The 19310-nt window shown below is 34.6% G+C and overlaps 1 protein-coding gene across 9 annotated transcripts in view; it reads right to left on the reverse strand.

Moving 5' to 3' along the window:
• Positions 1-19310, reverse strand: part of TBCK (TBC1 domain containing kinase) — a 267698-nt gene that overhangs the window by 134856 nt on the left and 113532 nt on the right. For all 9 annotated transcript variants that reach the window (XM_024245819.3, XM_024245820.3, XM_054554234.2 and 6 more), the window contains 2 exons: positions 18117-18153; positions 16993-17154 (listed from right to left, as the gene is read on the reverse strand). In XM_024245819.3, coding sequence (XP_024101587.1) covers positions 16993-17154; positions 18117-18153 — 199 coding nt within the window. The remainder of the gene's footprint in view (positions 1-16992; positions 17155-18116; positions 18154-19310) is intronic.

The raw sequence follows: 19310 nt of genomic DNA on the forward strand, positions 1-19310 counted from the left end.
TATTGTGAATAGTGCTGCAATAAACATGAGAGTGCAGACATCTCTGCGATATCCTGATTTCCTTTCTTTTGGACATATATCCAGCATTGGGAATGCTGGATCTTATGGTGCTTCTATTTCTACTTTTTTGAGGAACCTCCACACTGTTTTTCATAGCAGCTATACTAATTTACATTCCCACTAACAGTGTACTACATCCCACTTTCTCCACCATCTATTATTTTTGTCTTCTTTGTAATAGCCTTTTAAACTTGGATAAGATAAAATTTCATTGTGGTTTTGATTTGCATTTCTCTGATAATTAGTGATATTGAGTACTTTTTCATAACTTGTTGGCCATTTTTAAGTGTTTTTTTTTTTTTTTTTTTAATATAGGGTCTCACTAAGTTACCCAGGTTAGATAGAGTGTAATGACTACAGATGTGATCATAGACTATGACCTACGACAGCCTGAAACTTCTGGGCTCAAGTGATCTTATATCACAGCATCTGAATACTTGGGACTACAAGTATACACCATCACATCTGTCTCTATGTCTCCTTTTCAGAAATGTCTATTCAGATCATCTACCCATTTTTTAAATAGGATTGTTTTTTGGCTATTGATTTGAGTTCTTTATATACTCTGGCTACTAATCCTTTGTAGGTTGAAGAGTTTGCACATTTCCTCCCATTCTGTAGGTTGTTTCTTCACTCTGTTGATTGTTTCCTTTGCTGTGAAGAATTTTAGCTTGATGTAATTCTATTTGTCTACTTTGGTTTTGGTTGCCTGTATTTTTGAGGTATGACCTCAAAAATCTTTGCCTAGATCAATGTTGTGAGGCATTTCCGCAATGTGGTCTAGTAGTTTCATGTCTTACATTTAAGTCTTTAATAAAGTTTGATTTAATTTTTGCATATGGTGAGAGATAGGGGTCTAGTTTCATTAGTCTGAATATGGAGATACAGTTTTCCCAGCACCATTTATTTAAAAAACCGGTCTTTTCCCCAATGTATATTGTTGGCACCTGTGTCAAAAATAACTTGACTGTAAATGTGTGAATTTATTTCTGAGTTATCTATTCCATTTCATTGGTCTATGTGCTGGTTTTTATGTCAGTACAATGTTGTTTTGGTTACTACAGCTCTGTAGTATACTTGGGAATTAGTGTGAGGCCTCTAGTTTTCTCCTCTTTACTCAAGATTGCTTTTGCTACTTGGGGTCTTCCGTGGTTCCATAAAAATATTAGGATTATTTTTTCGAATTCTGTTAAGAGTGTCATTGGTATTTGATAGAAATTACATTGAACCTGTAGATCACTTTGGGTAGCATGAACATGTTAACATTATTAATTCTTCTAATCTATAAGCATGTGACATCTTTCCATTTTTTATTGCCCTCTACAATTTATTTCATTAGTGTTTGTTCTCATTGTGGAGATCTATTACTTCTTTTGTTAAATTCGTTCCTACATATTTTATTTTATTTGTTAGCTATTTCAAGCAGAACTGCTTCCTTGATTTCTTTTTCAGATTGTTCACTGTTGGTCTAAAGAAATGCTACTGATTTTTATATGTTGATATTGTATCCCAATTTACTGAATTCCCAAATTTGTTCTAGCAGTTTTTTGGTGAAGTCTTGAGAGTTTTCCAAATATAAGGTCATGTCATCTGTGAAAAAGAATAATTTGAGTTCTTTCTTTCCAATTGAATGTGTTTAATTTTTTTTCTGTTGCCTAATTGCTCTGTCTAGAATTTCTAGTACTCTGTTGAGTCAAAGTAGTGAAAGGAGGCATCTTTTTCTTCTAGATTTTAGAGGAAAGCCTTTCAGATTTTCCTTATTCAGTGTAGTAGCTGTGGGTGTGTCACAGATAGCCTTGTTTTGAGGTGTGGTCCTCTTATACCCAGTTTGTTGAGAATTTTTATCATGAAGGAATGTTGAATTTCATCAAATACTTTTCTAGTATCTATTGAAAGAATCATATGGGTTTTGTTCTTGATCCTGTTAAGTGATGTAGCATGTTTACTGATTTGCATATGTTGAATCATCACTGAATTCCTGGGATGAATCCCACTTGACCATAGTGAATGATTTTTTTTTAACATGTTGTTGAATTCAGTTGCTTGTATTTTTGTTGAGAATTCTTCATCTATGTCCATCAGGGATATTGGTATTTAGAATGAGTTTGAAAGTATCCTCTCCTCTTTATTTTTTTTTTTTAAGAATTTGAGAGAATTTGTATTAGTTCTTTCAGCAACATAGCCATCCACTGCTGGACTTTTCTTTGATTGGAGATTTTTTTTTATTACAGCTGCTTATCTTGTTATTAATTGCAGATCTGTTCAGGTTTTCTATTTCTTTATGGTTCAATCCTGCTAAGTTGTATGTGTCCAGAAATTTATTCATCTCTTCATGGTTTTCCAACTTGTTAGTGAATAGTTGTTCATAATAGTCTCTAATGATCCTTTGCAATTCTGTAGTATAATTTGTCTGCATTCTGTAGTAAAATGACTCAGTTTACATAAGATTTATTTATTTGGGCCTAGTCCCTTTTTTGCTAGTCTAGCTAAAGGATTATTGATTTTGCTAATCTTTTCAAAAACCAACTTTTCCTTTTGTTGATCTTTTGTATTGTTTTCTTAGCCTGAATTTCATTTGTTTTTATTCTGCTCTTTATTATTTCTTTCCTTCTACCAATGTTTTATTTGTTCCTGCTTTTCTACTTCTTTGAGGTGCATGGTGAAGTTCTTTATTTGAATTATTTCTACTTTTCTGATGTAGGTGTTTACTGCAATAAACTACCCTCTTAGAACTGTTTTTGCTGTATTCCATATATTTTGGCATATTTCCATTTTCATCTGCACATTTTCTATTAAATACAGGAATACTACAATTTCCTTTCTAATTTCTTCATTGACCCATTTGTTGTTCAGAAGCACATCATTTGATTTCCATAAATTTGTAGTTTCTAATGTTCCTTTTCTTAATGATTTCTAGTTTTATTCCATTGTGATCTAAAAATATATTTGATATAATTTTGATTTTTGAAAATTTAAGACTTGTTTTGTGAACACAGGGTCCATCCTGGAGAATGTTCCATGTGCTTTTGAGAAAAATGTGTATTCTGCAGCTGTTGGATGGAACGTTCTGTAAATGTCTGTCAGGTCCATTTGGTCTAGAGTACAGTTTAACTCCAGTGTTTCCGTGTTGACTTTCTGTCTGGATGACCTGTGTATTGCTAGAAGTGGGGTGCTGAGTCCCCTTCTATTATAACACTGCACTCAATCTCTCTCTTTAGGTTAATTAATATTTGTTTTATATTTTGATGCTCCAGAGTTGGTTGGGTGTATACATAATTGTTATATCCTCTTGCTATATTGACTTTTATCATCATATAATGGACTTCGTCTTTTTTAAAACTATTATTGAATTAAAATCTGTTTTATCTGATATGCGTACAGTTGCTCCAGCTCTCTTTATAGTTTCTGAATCTTCTCTCATCCCTTCACTTTTAGTCTCTGCATGTCTTCAAAGGTAGAGTTTCTTGTAGACAGCATATAGTTGTGTCTTTTTTTTTAAATCAATTCAGCCATTCTAGGTCTTTTTATTGGATAAATAAATTAAACCTATTTATATTCAAGGTTATTAATAATAGGTAAGGATTTGCTATTGTTATTTTATTACTTGCTATTTGCTTGTTTTGTAGACACTTTCTTCCTTTTATCCTCTCTTAAAGTCTTCCTTTGTGGTTAGGTGATTTTCTCTAGTAGTATGTTTTTTTTTTTTCTTTTTTTTCTTGTTTTTATTATACTTAAAGTTCTGGGTTACATGTGCAGAATGTGCAGTTTTGTTACACAGGTATACATGTGCCATGGTGGTTTGCTGCACCCATCAACCCATCACCTACATTAGGTATTTCTACTAATGTTATCCTTCCCCTAGCCCCCACTCTGCACAGGCCCCAGTGTGTGATGTTCCCCTCCCTGTGTCCATGTGTCCTCATTGTTCAACTCCCACTTATGAGGGGGAACATGCAATGTTTGGTTTTCTATCTTGTGATAATTCGCTGAGAATGGTGGTTTCCAGCTTCATCCACGTCCCTGCAAAGGACATGAACTCATCCTTTTTATGGCTGCATAGTATTCCATGGTATATGTGTGCCACATTTTCTTAATCCAGTCTATCATTGATGGACATTTGGGTTGGTTCCAAGTCTTTGCTATTGTGAATAGTGCTGCAATAAACATATGTGTGCATGTCTCTTTATTGCAGAATGATTTATAATCCTTTGGGTATATAACCAGTAACGGGATTACCGGGTCAAATGGTATTTCTAGTTCTAGATCCTTGAGGAATCACCACACTGTCTTCCACAATGGTTGAACTACTTTACACTCCCACCAACAGTGTAAAAACGTTCCTATTTTTCCACAACCTCTCCAGCACCTGTTGTTTCCTGACTCTTTAATGATCACCATTCTAACTGGTGTGAGATGGTCTCATTGTGGTTTTGATTTGCATTTCTCTAACGACCAGTGATGATGAGCATTTTTTCATGTCTGTTGGCTGCATAAATGTCCTCTTTTGAGAAGTGTCTGTTCATATCCTGTGTCCATTTTTTGATGGGGTTCTTGGCTTTTTTTCTTGTAAATTTGTTTAAGTTCCTTGTAGATTCTGGATATTAGCCCTTTGTCAGATGGATAGATTGCAAAAATTTTCTCCCATTCTGTAGGTTGCCTGTTCACTCTGATGATAGATTCTTTTGCTGTGCAGAAGCTCTTTAGTTTAATTAGATCCCATTTGTCAATTTTGGCTTTTGTTGCCATTGCTTTTGGTGTTTTAGACATGAAGTCTTTGCCCATGCCTATGTCCTGAATGGTACTGCCCAGGTTTTCTTCTAGGATTTTTATGGTTCTAGGTCTTACGTTTAAGTCTTTGATCCATCTTGAGTTGATTTTTGTATAAGGTGTAAGGACGGGGTCCAGTTTCAGTTTTCTGCATATGGCTAGCCAGTTATCCCAACACCATTTATTAAATAGGGAATCTTTTCCCCATTGCTTGTGTGTGTCAGGTTTGTTAAAGATCAGATGGTTGTAGATGTGTGGTGTTATTTCTGAGGCCTCTGTTCTGTTCTATTGGTCTATATATCTGTTTTTGTACAGTACCATGCTGTTTTGGTTACTGTAGCCTTGCAGTAGAGTTTGGAGTCAGAAAGCATGATGCCTCCAGCTTTGTTTTTCTTGCCCAAGATTGTGTTGGCTATGTGGGCTCTTTTTTGGTTCCATATGAAGTTTAAAGTAGTTTTTTCCAATTCTGTGAAGAAAGTCATTGGTAGCTTGATGGGGATAGCATTGAATCTATAAATTACTTTGGGCAGTAAGGCTATTTTCACGATATTGATTCTTCCTATCCATGAGCATGGAATGTTTTTCCATTGGTTTGTGTCCTCTCTTAGTTCCTTGAGCAGTGGTTTGTAGTTCTCTTTGAAGAGGTCCTTCACACCCCTTGTAAGTTGGATTCATAGGTATTTTATTCTCTTAGTAGCAATTGTGAATGGCAGTTCACTCACGATTTGGCTCTCATTTATGTGTTATTGGTGAATAAATGCTTGTGATTTTTGCACATTGATTTTGTATCCCAAGACTTTGCTGAAGTTGCTTATCAGCTAAAGGAGATTTGGGGCTGAGATGATGGGGTTTTCTAAATATACAATCATGTCATCTGCAAACAGAGACAATTTGACTTCCTCTCTTCCTATATGAATACACTTTATTTCTTTCCCTTGCCTGACTGCCCTGGCCAGAACGTCCAAAACTATGTTGAATAGGAGTGGTGAGAGAGGGCATCCTTGTCTTGTGCCAGTTTTCAAAGGGAATGCTTCCAGTTTTTGCCCGTTCTGTATGATATTGGCTGTGGGTTTGTCACAAATAGCTCTTGTTATGTTGAGATACGTTCCATCAGTACCTAGTTTATTCAGAGTTTTTAGCATGAAAGGCTGTTGAATTTTGCTGAAGGTCTTTTCTGCATCTATTGAGATAATCATGTGGTTTTTGTCATTGGTTCTGTCTTACGATGTCTTATGACATCAAACTAGCCCAACAATAACACAATGAAATTATCACTGCAGAAGAAGACTGAAAATGATAAAGTTCCTTATCTTATTAGTGGAGAAGAAAGTAGAGGGAATAAAATATGCATATTATGAAGCACTCTCTATAAGGTAAGGTCTAAGGACAATACTCATGACACCTTCAAGTTGACAGCACATGTATCACTACTTAATGTACTGACATAAAATAAAATTATAGTGGATAGAAATGGCATAGATTCTAGTCTTCCAACAAAGAATTAATAACCTTGAGTAACTCACTGATCCACATTGAAGGATTGTTAGTAATAAGTATCAACTACACTTCAAGGAATACAGCATAGAATGTTATTACTTAAGAGAGAATTCTAAAATATTAGAAATCTCTCAGGACTTTGTCATATAATTTATTTTGGTAAAGAGCTAAATTCAACAATACTCTTTTACCACATTCTTGAAGTTATCCCTGGACAGCTGCTCTCTTTCTACTGCTTAGAATCATAGCATTTCAGGTGTCCAATCCATCTTCCATACTACAGCCAGAATCATTTTTCCAAAATATAGATAGGATCATGTCATTTCTGTGCTTAAAACTTTCCAATTGCATATAAAATAATATCCAATTTCCTCAGCATATCATGCAAGGCCCCCATAACCATTCCTCTACCTATTTTACCAACTTTTATCACTACCACCAGTACCACCACCCCAGCCCATCCACTCCAGGTCTCTCTCTCTCAACCTATCCTCTATTAACATCCTATTTACAATAAGACAGCCATGAGCTTCACATATCTGTGTTATCCTTATACTATTTTCTAAGCTGCCAATGCTTTCTCTCCATCCTACTACAGAGCTACACTATGTCTTATTTATTTTTATGGCCCCAGTGCCTAATACTGTGCTTGTCATATAGTATTTATTAAACTTGTAATCAGTGAGTAAACTTAGATAGGTCTCATAGAAAGTGGACACAATTTCCTGACCAGCAGTTCACACAATTTGTATGCTTCACATCTCAAAAACACTAAAGAAAGTTGGTGAGTTTTCTTATTGCTAAACATTATTGGATGTTTTCCAAAAGTAATTATAATCTTGCCTTGCTTTTTTGTTCCAAACATAGTATTTTTCACAAGTCCCACTTACTGCAGTTTAGTCTCACTGACACCATTAGTAATCTATACAACATTTTTGCATTATTTGTCCTTGTAATGATCCTTCTCATGTATTTAGCTGATTCATGCTTCAAACATCATCAAGATCACAAAAAATCCCTTTATGCTCCTAGCAGGTATTGAGGAAAAAAAGAGCCATTCTAAATATGCCAAGAGCATTATAATTCTCCTTAATAAGGCCTGCCTTCAAGTGAAATATTTTTATGAGAGCCTAACCTACTAGGGCTTCACCAGAGCCTAACTGACTATAGGAAACTTTAGACTCTGACAAGTAAGATCTTGAAATTATACTTGTCATTTTGTCACTTAAAAATCTCTAACAGTGCCTCAGCTTCTAAATCTAGCTGCCCCATAATATCTTAAGCATGCATCTAAAACTTAACTCACTATCTTTGTCAGTACCATGCTCACTCATTTCCTAATTTGTTCCCATTCCCCACCTTGGTTAAAATATAAGGAATTCTTCCATACACTAAACATTCCACTGGATTCCAAATCCTGTTGATTCTATAGAGAAATTCTAAGAGGCAAGTTGAATTATCTAACTGAAAATATTAGAGAACTAATACACAAGGCAGTCAAGTGAGTTACCAGGACAAGGGAGTAATACCCTATGTATTAATAATTAAGATAACCCAAGTTAGAAGTATCAGTCACACTTACAGATTACCACTGGATCATCTTTAAATAATTATGCATGAATATTCTGTTCCGGTACAAAGAAATAATAAACCACCAATAAGACTAGTTTTATACATATATACAGATACAAGTGTTTTATATATATAGATACACCCACTTCTAGAAGTCAACAGATATTTGAATAAATGAATATAATTTTAAAACACAATCTTCTTAGTTAATGTCTAAGGAGAAAAGGATGGTAAAATATGTTACCGGGCTCCAGATATAATTCACCCAGCCTTTCAACTCCAGTATACGTGCATGCAATTACTGGCACATTTTCCTAAGCATCTACCATTTTTGTTGTTTAATACCTACAATGAAATGAGAAATAAATAGGAAATGTAATACATTACTGATATATGGGTAAACTGTTTTCTATTCTTAATATAGTTGTCTTAATGAGTTAACAGTTGAGTAGGTACAGATACTTTGATGCAAAGTATCTGTACCTACTCTACCTATAGAGCAGGTATTTGCAGCCTGCTCTATAGTGCTTGGAAAATTTAGCACTAGGTCAGTTGCAGCCATCGTTTCCTCTCTTTCCTTTACACTTCACAGTGAATCAGAACAAAACAGGAGTCTTTGATTTTTGTGGCAAGTAGAACCTTGTTCAATAAGCAGTTTTCATATGATTGATAATTTGTACAGAAGGATTAAAATGGCTTGAAACTTTAAGTAATTAAATGTGCTTTCTTGTAATAAAAATATTCTAGTCATTCCCTCTATGCTATAAACACTCTGGTATATTATTTCTATAAATACTCTGGTATATTATTTCTCTTTTCTCCAATCTAGCCTATGTGTATGTGTCTATACGTCTAGTGTATGTGTGTGGTAAGAACACAACATGAGATTCACCCTCTTACCACAAAATTTTAAGTGCACACCATATCATTAACTGTATATTAACTGTTGTACAGTAGATCCCTAGAAATTATATCTTGTATAACTTCATACTCACTGAACAACAACTTCCCATTTCCCACTACCTATGTTTAATCATTCTATTTCTGCTTCTATAATTCTGTTTTAGATGGCTCATATAAGCGGAATCATGCTGTATTTGTTCCTGTGACAAGAACTTACATTTTTTAAAAGATTCCATGATGATTCTAGAACACACCCCCATATGTTAATGGGAAGACTGAGACCTGGAGAAAGGAAAAGGATCACAACATTGTGAGCAGCAGCTTGGGTTCAGGAAGCACCCTTTCTTTCATTCTTTTTCTTTTTCCAACTTTAATTTTAGGTTCAAGGAGTACATGTATGGGTGTGTTATATGGGTAGGTTGCGTGCTACAGAGATTTGGTGTATAGGTTATTTCATTACCCAGGTAATTAGCATAGAACCCAATAGGTATTTTTTCAATCTTCTTCCTCCTCCCATCTTTCAGCCTCAAGTAGGCCCTGGTGTCTACTGTTCTCTTCTTTGTGTCCATGTGCACTCAATGTTTAGTTTCTACTTATAAGTGAGAACATGTGGTATTTGATTTTCTGTTCCTGCATCAGTATGTTAAAGATAATGGATTCCAGCTCCATCCATGTTGCTGCAAAGGGCATGATCTCATTCATTTTATGACTGTGTAGTATTCCATGGTGTATATGTATCACATTTTCTTTATGCAGTCCACCATTGATGGGCATTTAGGTTGATTTTATGTCTTTGCTATTTTTGAATAGTGTTGTGATGAACATACACATGCATGTGTCTTTACAGCAGAATGATTTATAATCCTTTGGGTATATGCCTAGTAATGGGATTGCTGGGTTGAATGGAAGCTCTGTTTTAAGTTCTTTCAGAAATCTCCAGAGTGCTTTTGACAGTGGCTGAACCAGTTTACATTCCCACAGGCAGTGTATAAGGGTTCCATTTTCTTTGCAACATCACCAGCATCTGTTATTTGTTGGCTTTTTAATCATAGCCATTCTGACTGGTATTAGATAGTATCTCATTGTGGTTTTGATTGCATTTCTCTAATGATTAGTGATGTTAAACATTTTTTCATGGGCTTGTTGGCCATACAGATGTCTTCTTTTGAGAAGTGTCTGTTCATGCACTTTTTACATTTTTAAAGGGGTTATTTGTTTTTTCCTTGTTGGTTTAAGTTGTTTTTAGACTCTGGATAGTAGACCTTTGTGAAATATTTTCTCCCATTTTGTAGGTTGTCTGTTTACTCTGTTGATAGTTTCTTTTGCTGTGCAGAAGCTTAAAGAGCTTAATTAGGTCCCACTTGTCAATTTTTGTTTTTGTTGCAATTGCTCTTGAGGACTTAGTCATAAATACTTTCCCAAGGCCCAGGTCCAGAATGGTGTTTCCTAAGTTTTCTTCTAGGATTCTTATTGTTTGTGGTCTTATATTTAAATCTTTATTCCCACTCGAGTTAATCTTCATATATGATGAAAGGAAGCGCTCCGGTTTCAATCTTCTGCATACAACTAGCTAGCTATCCCAGCACCATTTACTGAATAGGGAATCCTTTCCTCATTGCTTATTTTTGTCAACTTTGTTGAAGATTAGATGGCTGTACATGTGTGGCTTTAATTCTGTGTTCTTTAACCCGTTCCATTGATCTATGTGTATGTTTTTGTACCAGTACCATGCTGTTTTGTTTACTGTATCCTTGTAGTAGAGTTTGAAATTGGGTAGTGTGATGTCTCCAGCTTTGTTCTTTTTGCTTAGGATTGCTTTGGTGATTCGGGCTCTTTTTTGGTTCCATATAAATTTTAGAATTTTTTTTCTAATTCTGTGATAAATGTTATTAGTAGTTTGATAGGAATAGCACTGAATCTATAAATTGCTTTGGGCAATATGGCCATTTCAACAATATTGATTCTTCTGATCCATGAGCATGGAATGTTTTTCCATTTGTTTGTGTCATCTATTATTTCTTTTTTTTTCCCCTTTTTTTCTTTTTTGAGATGGAGTCTTGCTCTGTCGCCCAGGCTGGAGTGCAGTGGCACAATCTTGGCTCACTGAAACCTCCGCCTCCCAGGTTCAAGCTATTCTCTTGCCTCAGCCTCCTGAGTAGCCAGAATTACAGATGCATGCCACCACGCCCAACTTATTTTGTATTTTTAGTAGAGATGGGGTTTCAACATATTGATCAGGCTGGTCTTGAACTCCTGACCTTGTGATCTGCCCACTTCAGCCTCCCAAAGTGCTGGGATTACAGGCATGAGCCACTGTGCTCGGCCATCTATCATTTCTTTAAGCAGTGTTTTGTAGTTATCGTTGTAGAGATCTTTCACCTCCTTTGGGTAGATGTACTCTTAGGTAATGTATTTTTTTTATTGGCTATTGTAAGTGAGATTGTGTTCTTGATTGGGCTCTCAGCTTGAACACAGTGTACAGAAGTGCTACTGATTTATATATATTGATTTTTTATCCTAAAACTTGGCTAAAGTTTTCATCAAATCTAGGAGCTCTTGAGCAGAGGCTATGGGGATTTCTAGGCATAAAATCACATCATTTGTGAAAAGAGACAGTTTGATTTCTTTTCTTCCTATTCAGATGCCTTTAATTTCTTTATCTTGCCTGACTGTTGTAACTAGGACTTCCAGTACTATGTGGAATAGGAGTGGTGAGAGTGGGCATACTTGTCTTGTTTCAATTCTCAAGGGGAATATGCATCCAGTTTTTGCCCATTCAGCCTCATGATGGCTGTTGGTTTCTCACAGATGGCTCTTATGATTTCAAGGTATATTCTTTTGATGCCTTAAATCTCTCTCTTAAATTTAATACATTTTGGTCCTTACATTCTTATTGCAATATCTATCAGCAGTATATGTAGGGATATTTTAAAGAGTTTCTGACTTTTAAAGGTTTTTGTGGTTAATTACTTTTAATCTACTTCAAAAGTGAAAAATGCTCTATATATTTTGTTTTGCAAACCTAAGGCACATATAAACATTCAATAGTAAAGCAAATATAAACCTAAAGCCATCATTGGTATCTTGAAACAAAATATGCTTAATAACACTGATCTAAACTATAATTTTTGGACTGCTCAAAAAATTCAGAAAGCAGGAATCCTTTCACAAAGCAGAAACCCTTATCAACCATAAAACAAGCAGCTCTGCTATAGAGAAAGGCCTTCCTATCAGATTCTTGACAATTTGGGACCAGGTTTAAGATGTATAAGTACTCAGATCTACTCTAAATTTTCAAGATAAGTAGAAATTCTGATCACCTCTAACATTATTTTTCATTACAGTTCCCAATACGTACAAAATATTTCTTTTAAACTTTATAAAGTATTTACATGTTGCAAAATTAGTTGTATGCTTCAAGAGCAACAATTAGGTTAGCGTTATGTGAATTCTTCTAGCTTCCTAGAATCACGTTATAATTTCAGAGTCTTCATCAGTCATGCTACTGGCTGCTGTTTTCATGACCATTTATTAGCTTGGAGGTGATGTATTGTAATATCTGTTTTTAAATTTTCCCTTTTCCATAAAATAATGCAGTATTTCCACCACAAACAAGACTGACATAACCTGAGGTTTTAAAAGTAATTTTTCATAAAGTTTTATTTCAGTAACTATACACCATACCAATATAAACAAAATAACTACTTTCTCACTTATCCTTAACTAATTTTAAACTCACAAGACTTTAATATGCCATCTAGATTTTAAGGTTTATATGTAATTTTTATGGATGGGTGGGGGAGAGAAGGACCACTGCTAAAACCTCCAAATTTAATTTCCATTTTGATTGTCCTTTTGCAATTCCAAGGTGTACTTAGAAATAGACATGCAGTGAGCCGAAATCATGCCACTGCACTTCAGCCTGGGCAACAGAGTGAGACTCCATCTCAAAAAAAAAGAAAAAGAAGAAGAAATAGACATGCATGAAGATCATGTAGCTACAAGCAGAAAATGGGAATAATTGATTCTCAGCTTCAGGCAAAGTGGCATCAATCTTACAGACTTGACAATACAAAACTTTCACTGAACAACTGTGTACTACAGTTCCTCTACTGTTTCACAAATGATTTCTCCATCCCATATCTGGCTATAAGCCAGGGAGAAAAAATGACGGATAACTATTGGGAGCACTTATGTTAAGAATCCTTTGCTTCACTCATGATAGATCACCTTGAAAAAAATGTAGAGAGATCAGAAAGCTCTACAAATATTAATATCAATTATAGCATTCGTATTTTGGTACCTGATGTTATTTTAAATACTTATTTCATTACTTCAAAAATATTGAAAAAATATCTCAACAAATATATTTTTAAAAATCTTTAATGTGGCCTACAAGATGCTGCATGATCCTTCTTTGTCTACCTCTCCATTCACTTTTCTAGCCACTCCTCTCCACTTTCCCATTTGCTCCAACTTCCTTCAGCTGTTTGAGGCCTTTGAGCATTTTATTCCCTCTGTCTGCAAGATTTTCCTCTCTTTCCACTCCCCACTCCCCAATATCACTTAAATAATTTCAAATATTATCTTAAGTATCATTTACTGAAGAAAAACTGCCTAACTCCCTGTTTTAAACTCCTATTGTTTTCTGCAGTGTTTATCACCATGATAACTATTTAACAAAGAGGTCACAAATTAGTAGCCTACCGGCTATAATAAACTATTTGATTAAGTCTTATAGTTTCAAAAATCTCAGCCACTGTTTATAATGGAAAAATTACACATAAATATCATAGTAACCCTATTTAATTTATATTTATCCCTAGATGACAGTAAAAAACTATTGACTGAAAACCCAGATTGCTTCCCATTTACATACTTAAACATCTCTAAAATACTTTAAAAACTTTGGATATAAACGTAGTATACCTAAGTTTACTTGGCAGCACTTTTGCTTTATTAAGATAAGTACTGAATAATGGAAAAGTTATAGTCGTCAACTGTCCACTCATCTGATGGCGATATCGAACCACAACACTGATATCTGCTTTCTTTGCTTTGGTTAAGCATTTCATGAAAATATAACTGCTGCTTAGATGAATATGAACATTTGTTTTAGCTAAAACTTCACAATTATACTATATCTCTGACTAAAATAAGTTTTACTTCAAGTAAACTCAAAGCCTTATTGTTTTAAGAGACCAAATAAATTCTCTCAAATTCTATGCTACATAAAATGTAAGTGTGAAAATAAAATCAGAGGTCACCAGATTCTTGTCCTACTTACCAAATACACGCAGAACACATTCAATCTAAACATATGAAGAACTTTTTTTTTTTTTGAGACAGAGTCTCGCTCTGTCGCCCAGGCTAGAGTGCAGTGGCGCCATGTCGGCTCGCTGCAAGCTCCGCCTCCCGGGTTCATGCCATTCTCCTGCCTCAGCCTCCCGAGTAGCTGGGACTACAGGCACCTGCCACCACGTCCGGCTAAGTTTTTGTATTTTTAGTAGAGACCGAGTTTCACCATGTTAGCCAGGTTGGTATGAAGAACTTTTAAGTACATACAAAATTTTCTTACATAGTCCGCTCTCTATATCTGTGGGTTCTGCATCCATGGATTTAACCAATTGCTCAGTGAACATATTTGGGGAATAAAAATGAATGTCTGTGTCTGTACTGAGCATGACGTTTTTTCTTGTCATTATTCCCTAAACAATACAGTATAACAACTATTTACATAGCATTTCCATTGTATTAGGCATTGAAAGTTATCGCAAGATGATCTGAAGTATAAAGGTGGATGTGCACAGGTTACATGCAAAGGGACTTGAGCATTTGTAGATTACAGTATCTGCGAGGGGTCCTGAAACCAATCCCCCCATCGATACTGGGGGATGACTGAACTTGTATTTCACTGTATATCTTGCTATAAAATGAAAACAGTATTATTCATATATACTTTGAACAGATAGAATGCTCATCAGTTAAAAATATCAAATTTGTGTCTACTGTGAACATTTGAACTTATTTATTTGAAGTTTATACTATTACTAATAAATAATATTTTGTTCAGGAATGAGGTGGCAATGTAAATGGGAAGGAAGAAGACATAGACAAGCTAGGCAGCTTTGAAAATATGTGGCAAATGTCATTCCTGTTCATCCAGTTAAGTGCTTTAATACGACCTATCATCAATGCACTGAGATGTTAGGAGCAGGGATGCTGGGACTGAATTTAAGATTTATTAATAGAAGATGAAATATCTTGGGTCTCTGCATGTAGGATAACCTATTTATAAACAAAACAGATTAATTATTTCATGGAAAGATGAATTTGTAGTAAAAGCAATTAAGCAAAGAAACCCAATTGTACCAGCTCACACTACATCAACTAAATAGATTTCGTTCCTATTTGAATAGCATGTTCTGAACAACATGAGTGTTTAATAAGGTTTGACAGATGTTATGATATAGTGACTAGAAAGGATAAAATTACCAGAATTTCATTTTTAAGGCCTAAAACAACCAAGGTAACATCTCTTGAATGATCATTAGTAAGAATACTGTATAAACCCTTTCAGTTTTGAATTAATCGAGAAACTTTATTCTAATCTTGTACCATCTGTAAAGTAAACCCAAAGCAGGCAATTTTAAAGACATAGCATACTTTTTCCTATGGAATTAAGATAGAAATATGTCAGTCGACTGTAAAATAGACAGTTGCATGTGTTTTTTTAATAGACAAGTAGAGTTGCCACTAATCTCCCTATAAAGTATAAAAACAGATGCTTCACCAGTGTTTAACAGGAGCATTTATGTATCAAATTGGAAAGGCAATAAATTTGCTTGATTTGAAAATGTACAATCAGCATTCCTAATATATATATTTTTAGAACTGGCCAGAAAATGTATTTTAATCCTAATCAATCATCTTATGTTTACTTTGGCAAGCTGGAAATGACAAGAAATCATCTGCAAAATATAAACAGTATTCCTAGTTTGCGAAACTAGCTTACTTATTACTGTTCAAAACAAAAAAATAGATAACTTGATTTTCACAAAGAATCTCCCAGAAAAAAATATGATCTAAACTATTTATTCATATAAGAAATAACTCACTTTAATTAAAATTTGATAAGTCAGAAAGCTGATGATAATAGTTTCAATTTTGAGGGAAGGAGGAATAAAAAGTTTTAAATAAATCCAAGGTATTTTTCTTATTATTTTCCCAGAAATGATAAAAAATTTCAACAGAGAGATGGTAAAGTACCAAGTACAGATCATCCATTAAACATAAAAATGAGGGCTGGCAGTAGGTTTCTTATTTTTCTTGAGAGTAATTAATGAAGATATAATCTTAAGGGACCTTCCTTCTGTTTTTTATTTGGTTTTCAGGCAAATTTGATTCTGGGATAATTTTAAGTGTGTTTATTATCAGCAGTAACTTGGGCCTGCCTGAAAATATGGAGAACAGCACAAGGGATGCAGTCAATAAAGTACTGTGAATTTTTTTCACCTAAAAAAACTGAAGTTTCTGCAAAAATATAGATTTAGTTACATCCTAGGTAACGACATTAATTTCATCTTTTTAACCATAGCATCAAAGCTTAGACTGTAGTTATCCATATTTCTACATTTAAGCATTCACCTCCTAGGTTTACAAACTCCTTACTTGTGAATACTCTATGCTTAACATATTCTCCTGCATTGCATGACATAGATGATTTGCCCTCCCAAGAGGGCGGTATTTCCTTTTGTCAAACCGTCAAATTGTTAACAGGCAGCTTTGGCTAGGAGGCAACAAAGTTTCATGAATTGTATCTTTGTATAAACATAGATTCTTAAACACCTTCCCAAGTGGCCTTTCCGTACTTTCCATCACTGAAGATAAACAGCCCCTGTCCTAAGCAAGAGCAAATATGATATTGCCCCCCACTTCCCGGCATTTTACCCATTTAGTAGCATTACCAAGATGGAAGTAAATCACAGTGAGCTGCTATGACCCAGATTTGTATTTACAATGCTGGGTCAGCAGAAGAGGCAGTATATGAGAGAAAGAATCCAGAGAGGATGATGAGGCCCAAACAGAAGAGATGCTGAAGGCCTGGATGGTTATTTTTGCCAATGGCTTAAGAATGTGTCATTATTTCATAGTCAAATTTCATTTAATGGTTCCATTTATTTAGATCTATACCTGGTAAATCGGAGAAGAGAAGAATGCACTCATTAAAGCCATTAGCCAAAAGCCGGTCCCGCAGCTGCTGAAGAATTGCTACTCCAATACAGAATGGGAAAGAGGAATTCCCAAGTAGTAAGGTATCCCAGAGGTGGAAAATTTTGTGTAGTGGAAATACATCTGTAAAATGATAAAAATACAAATAAATTTAAAAACCAAAATAATAACAATTAAAACAATAACAACTTACTTTACTAGTTCTATAATTATTACCTTATGGTCAAAACTACTACTTAAGAGCTAATACTACCAAACTCTTTTTATGAAATGTTTATTTGGCTTTGAAAATTTATCGCTTCCTAAGGCATCTTAAAAATTGATAATCAGACTGGCCAAACAGATAATATTTTTAACCCTATTAACCATTCATAATATTTCTTCCCAGAACTTTCCAGTTATATTATTCTCACAGATTTATTTATCTAGATGAACTTCAGTGTTGTTTTAGGTACAGTAAAATGATATATCTATTATATTCTCTAAACAGCTGTTTTAATAAATTCCCACCAAAAATCCTATGAGCAACTTCCTATTTTTTGTAACTTCCTTTTTCTTATTAACAATACTATGTATATCTTCCAGGCCAGTGCACAAAGACCTACTTCAAATATTATTACAGTTACCATGTAAACCATATTTTATTAGTAAGTATGTCCACTTTATTAATATTTGTAGCAAATTAAAGTATTACACATTCACATAATCTGCTTAATTTCTGGAGGAATCCTAGTTTAAAAAATAAAAGTTACTGAAGAATCTCTGAAAATTAAGCCTGATTTGATTGTAATAGTTGCCCTTATAAGCTTTATGTAAATATTATAGTTAATTTTTTTTTCAAAGGGGGGCAGAGTTTGTACAAATATCATGAAATGTACAACAGGTTTTTATTTTATAGAATTCTCACTTTGATATTCAGGGATCAGAACAACTGAAATTCTTTTCTACCTAACTCTATTATGTTAGAAACACATAAAAATACTTACTAAATCTGCTCAATGTTATTGTAAATATAAAATATGGGAGGCATCGGGCTGTCCTTTTGCTAATACAATATCAAAAAAACCGGGGAAAGTCATACTTACGAGTAAACATGGTAAGAAACCAAGGGATGGCATAGAGCTATGAGTGGAAAAAGGGGTACAGGGAATGGATAAAAAGGAAATAAAAGAGATAATTAGAATGATTACCAATAAACTAAATGGTAAATGTAAGTTCTATGTTTTGGTCTACTTTATTGGTTAAAATAAAAGAGAATGTAGTGTTAAGTTTAGCCTAAAGCTGCCTCCTTAAATGTTTTAAGTTCGGCCTAAAGATTTCTCCATACATAGTAAATCATAATCTAACTGGATGTGTAAACAGACTGTAGCAAATGCTGAGCTGTAACCAATCTAGCTGTTTCTGTACCTCACTTTTGTTTTCTGTATGTCACTTTTCTTTTTCTGTCCATAAATCTTCCACCATGTGGCTATGCTGGAGTGTCTGAACCTCTTCTGGCTTGGGAGCTGCCAATTTATGAATTGGTCTTTCCCCAATTAAACTCTGTTACATTTAATTTGTCAAAGGTTTTTCTTTTAACATAGGTAATTACAGTTATTACAAATACTCTATTATATAATGATACTATTCACATTACAAATGTAGATGACTCTTTTGCCAAAGATTATTCACAGAATGTCTTTATTTCACCAAAGGATAGACTCAAGACCATGGCTAATCCAAATGCAATGCTGGTATACTAATTTCAAGGGTATATTTTACTTTTCAGGTTTGTACAGAATATTTCTGAAATTTTAAAGATCCTTATGTTAGTTAATTGACTGCATCAGGGGATACCTAGGTATCTGGTTAAATGTTGTGTGTGTGTGTGTGTGTGTGTGTGTGTGTGTGATGGTGTTTCCAGATAAGATCAGCATTTGAATCAGTGGACTCAGTAAACTGTCCTCTCTAGTGTGGGTAGGTATCATGTAATCAACTGAGAGCCTGAACAAAACAAAGGTAGAGGAAGGATGAATGTGTCTCTTCTTTTCTACTTCACTGCTTGAGCCGGAACATTTCATCTAATCTTCCCCTGCCTTTAGACTGGTATTTGTATCACCAGCTTCCTGGTTCTCAGACCTTTGGAATCAGAACTACAAAGGCCTCTAGACTCTCAATTATACCACTGGCTTTCCTGGGTGTCCAGCTTGCAAACAGCATATTGTGGGATATCTCAGCCTCCATAAATGTGTGAGCCAATTACTCATAATAAATCTCCTCTATCTATGTTTATATATCTC

This window comes from Pongo abelii, chromosome 3 (genome assembly GCF_028885655.2).
Source record: "Pongo abelii isolate AG06213 chromosome 3, NHGRI_mPonAbe1-v2.0_pri, whole genome shotgun sequence".
Classification (NCBI taxonomy): Eukaryota; Metazoa; Chordata; class Mammalia; order Primates; family Hominidae; genus Pongo; species Pongo abelii.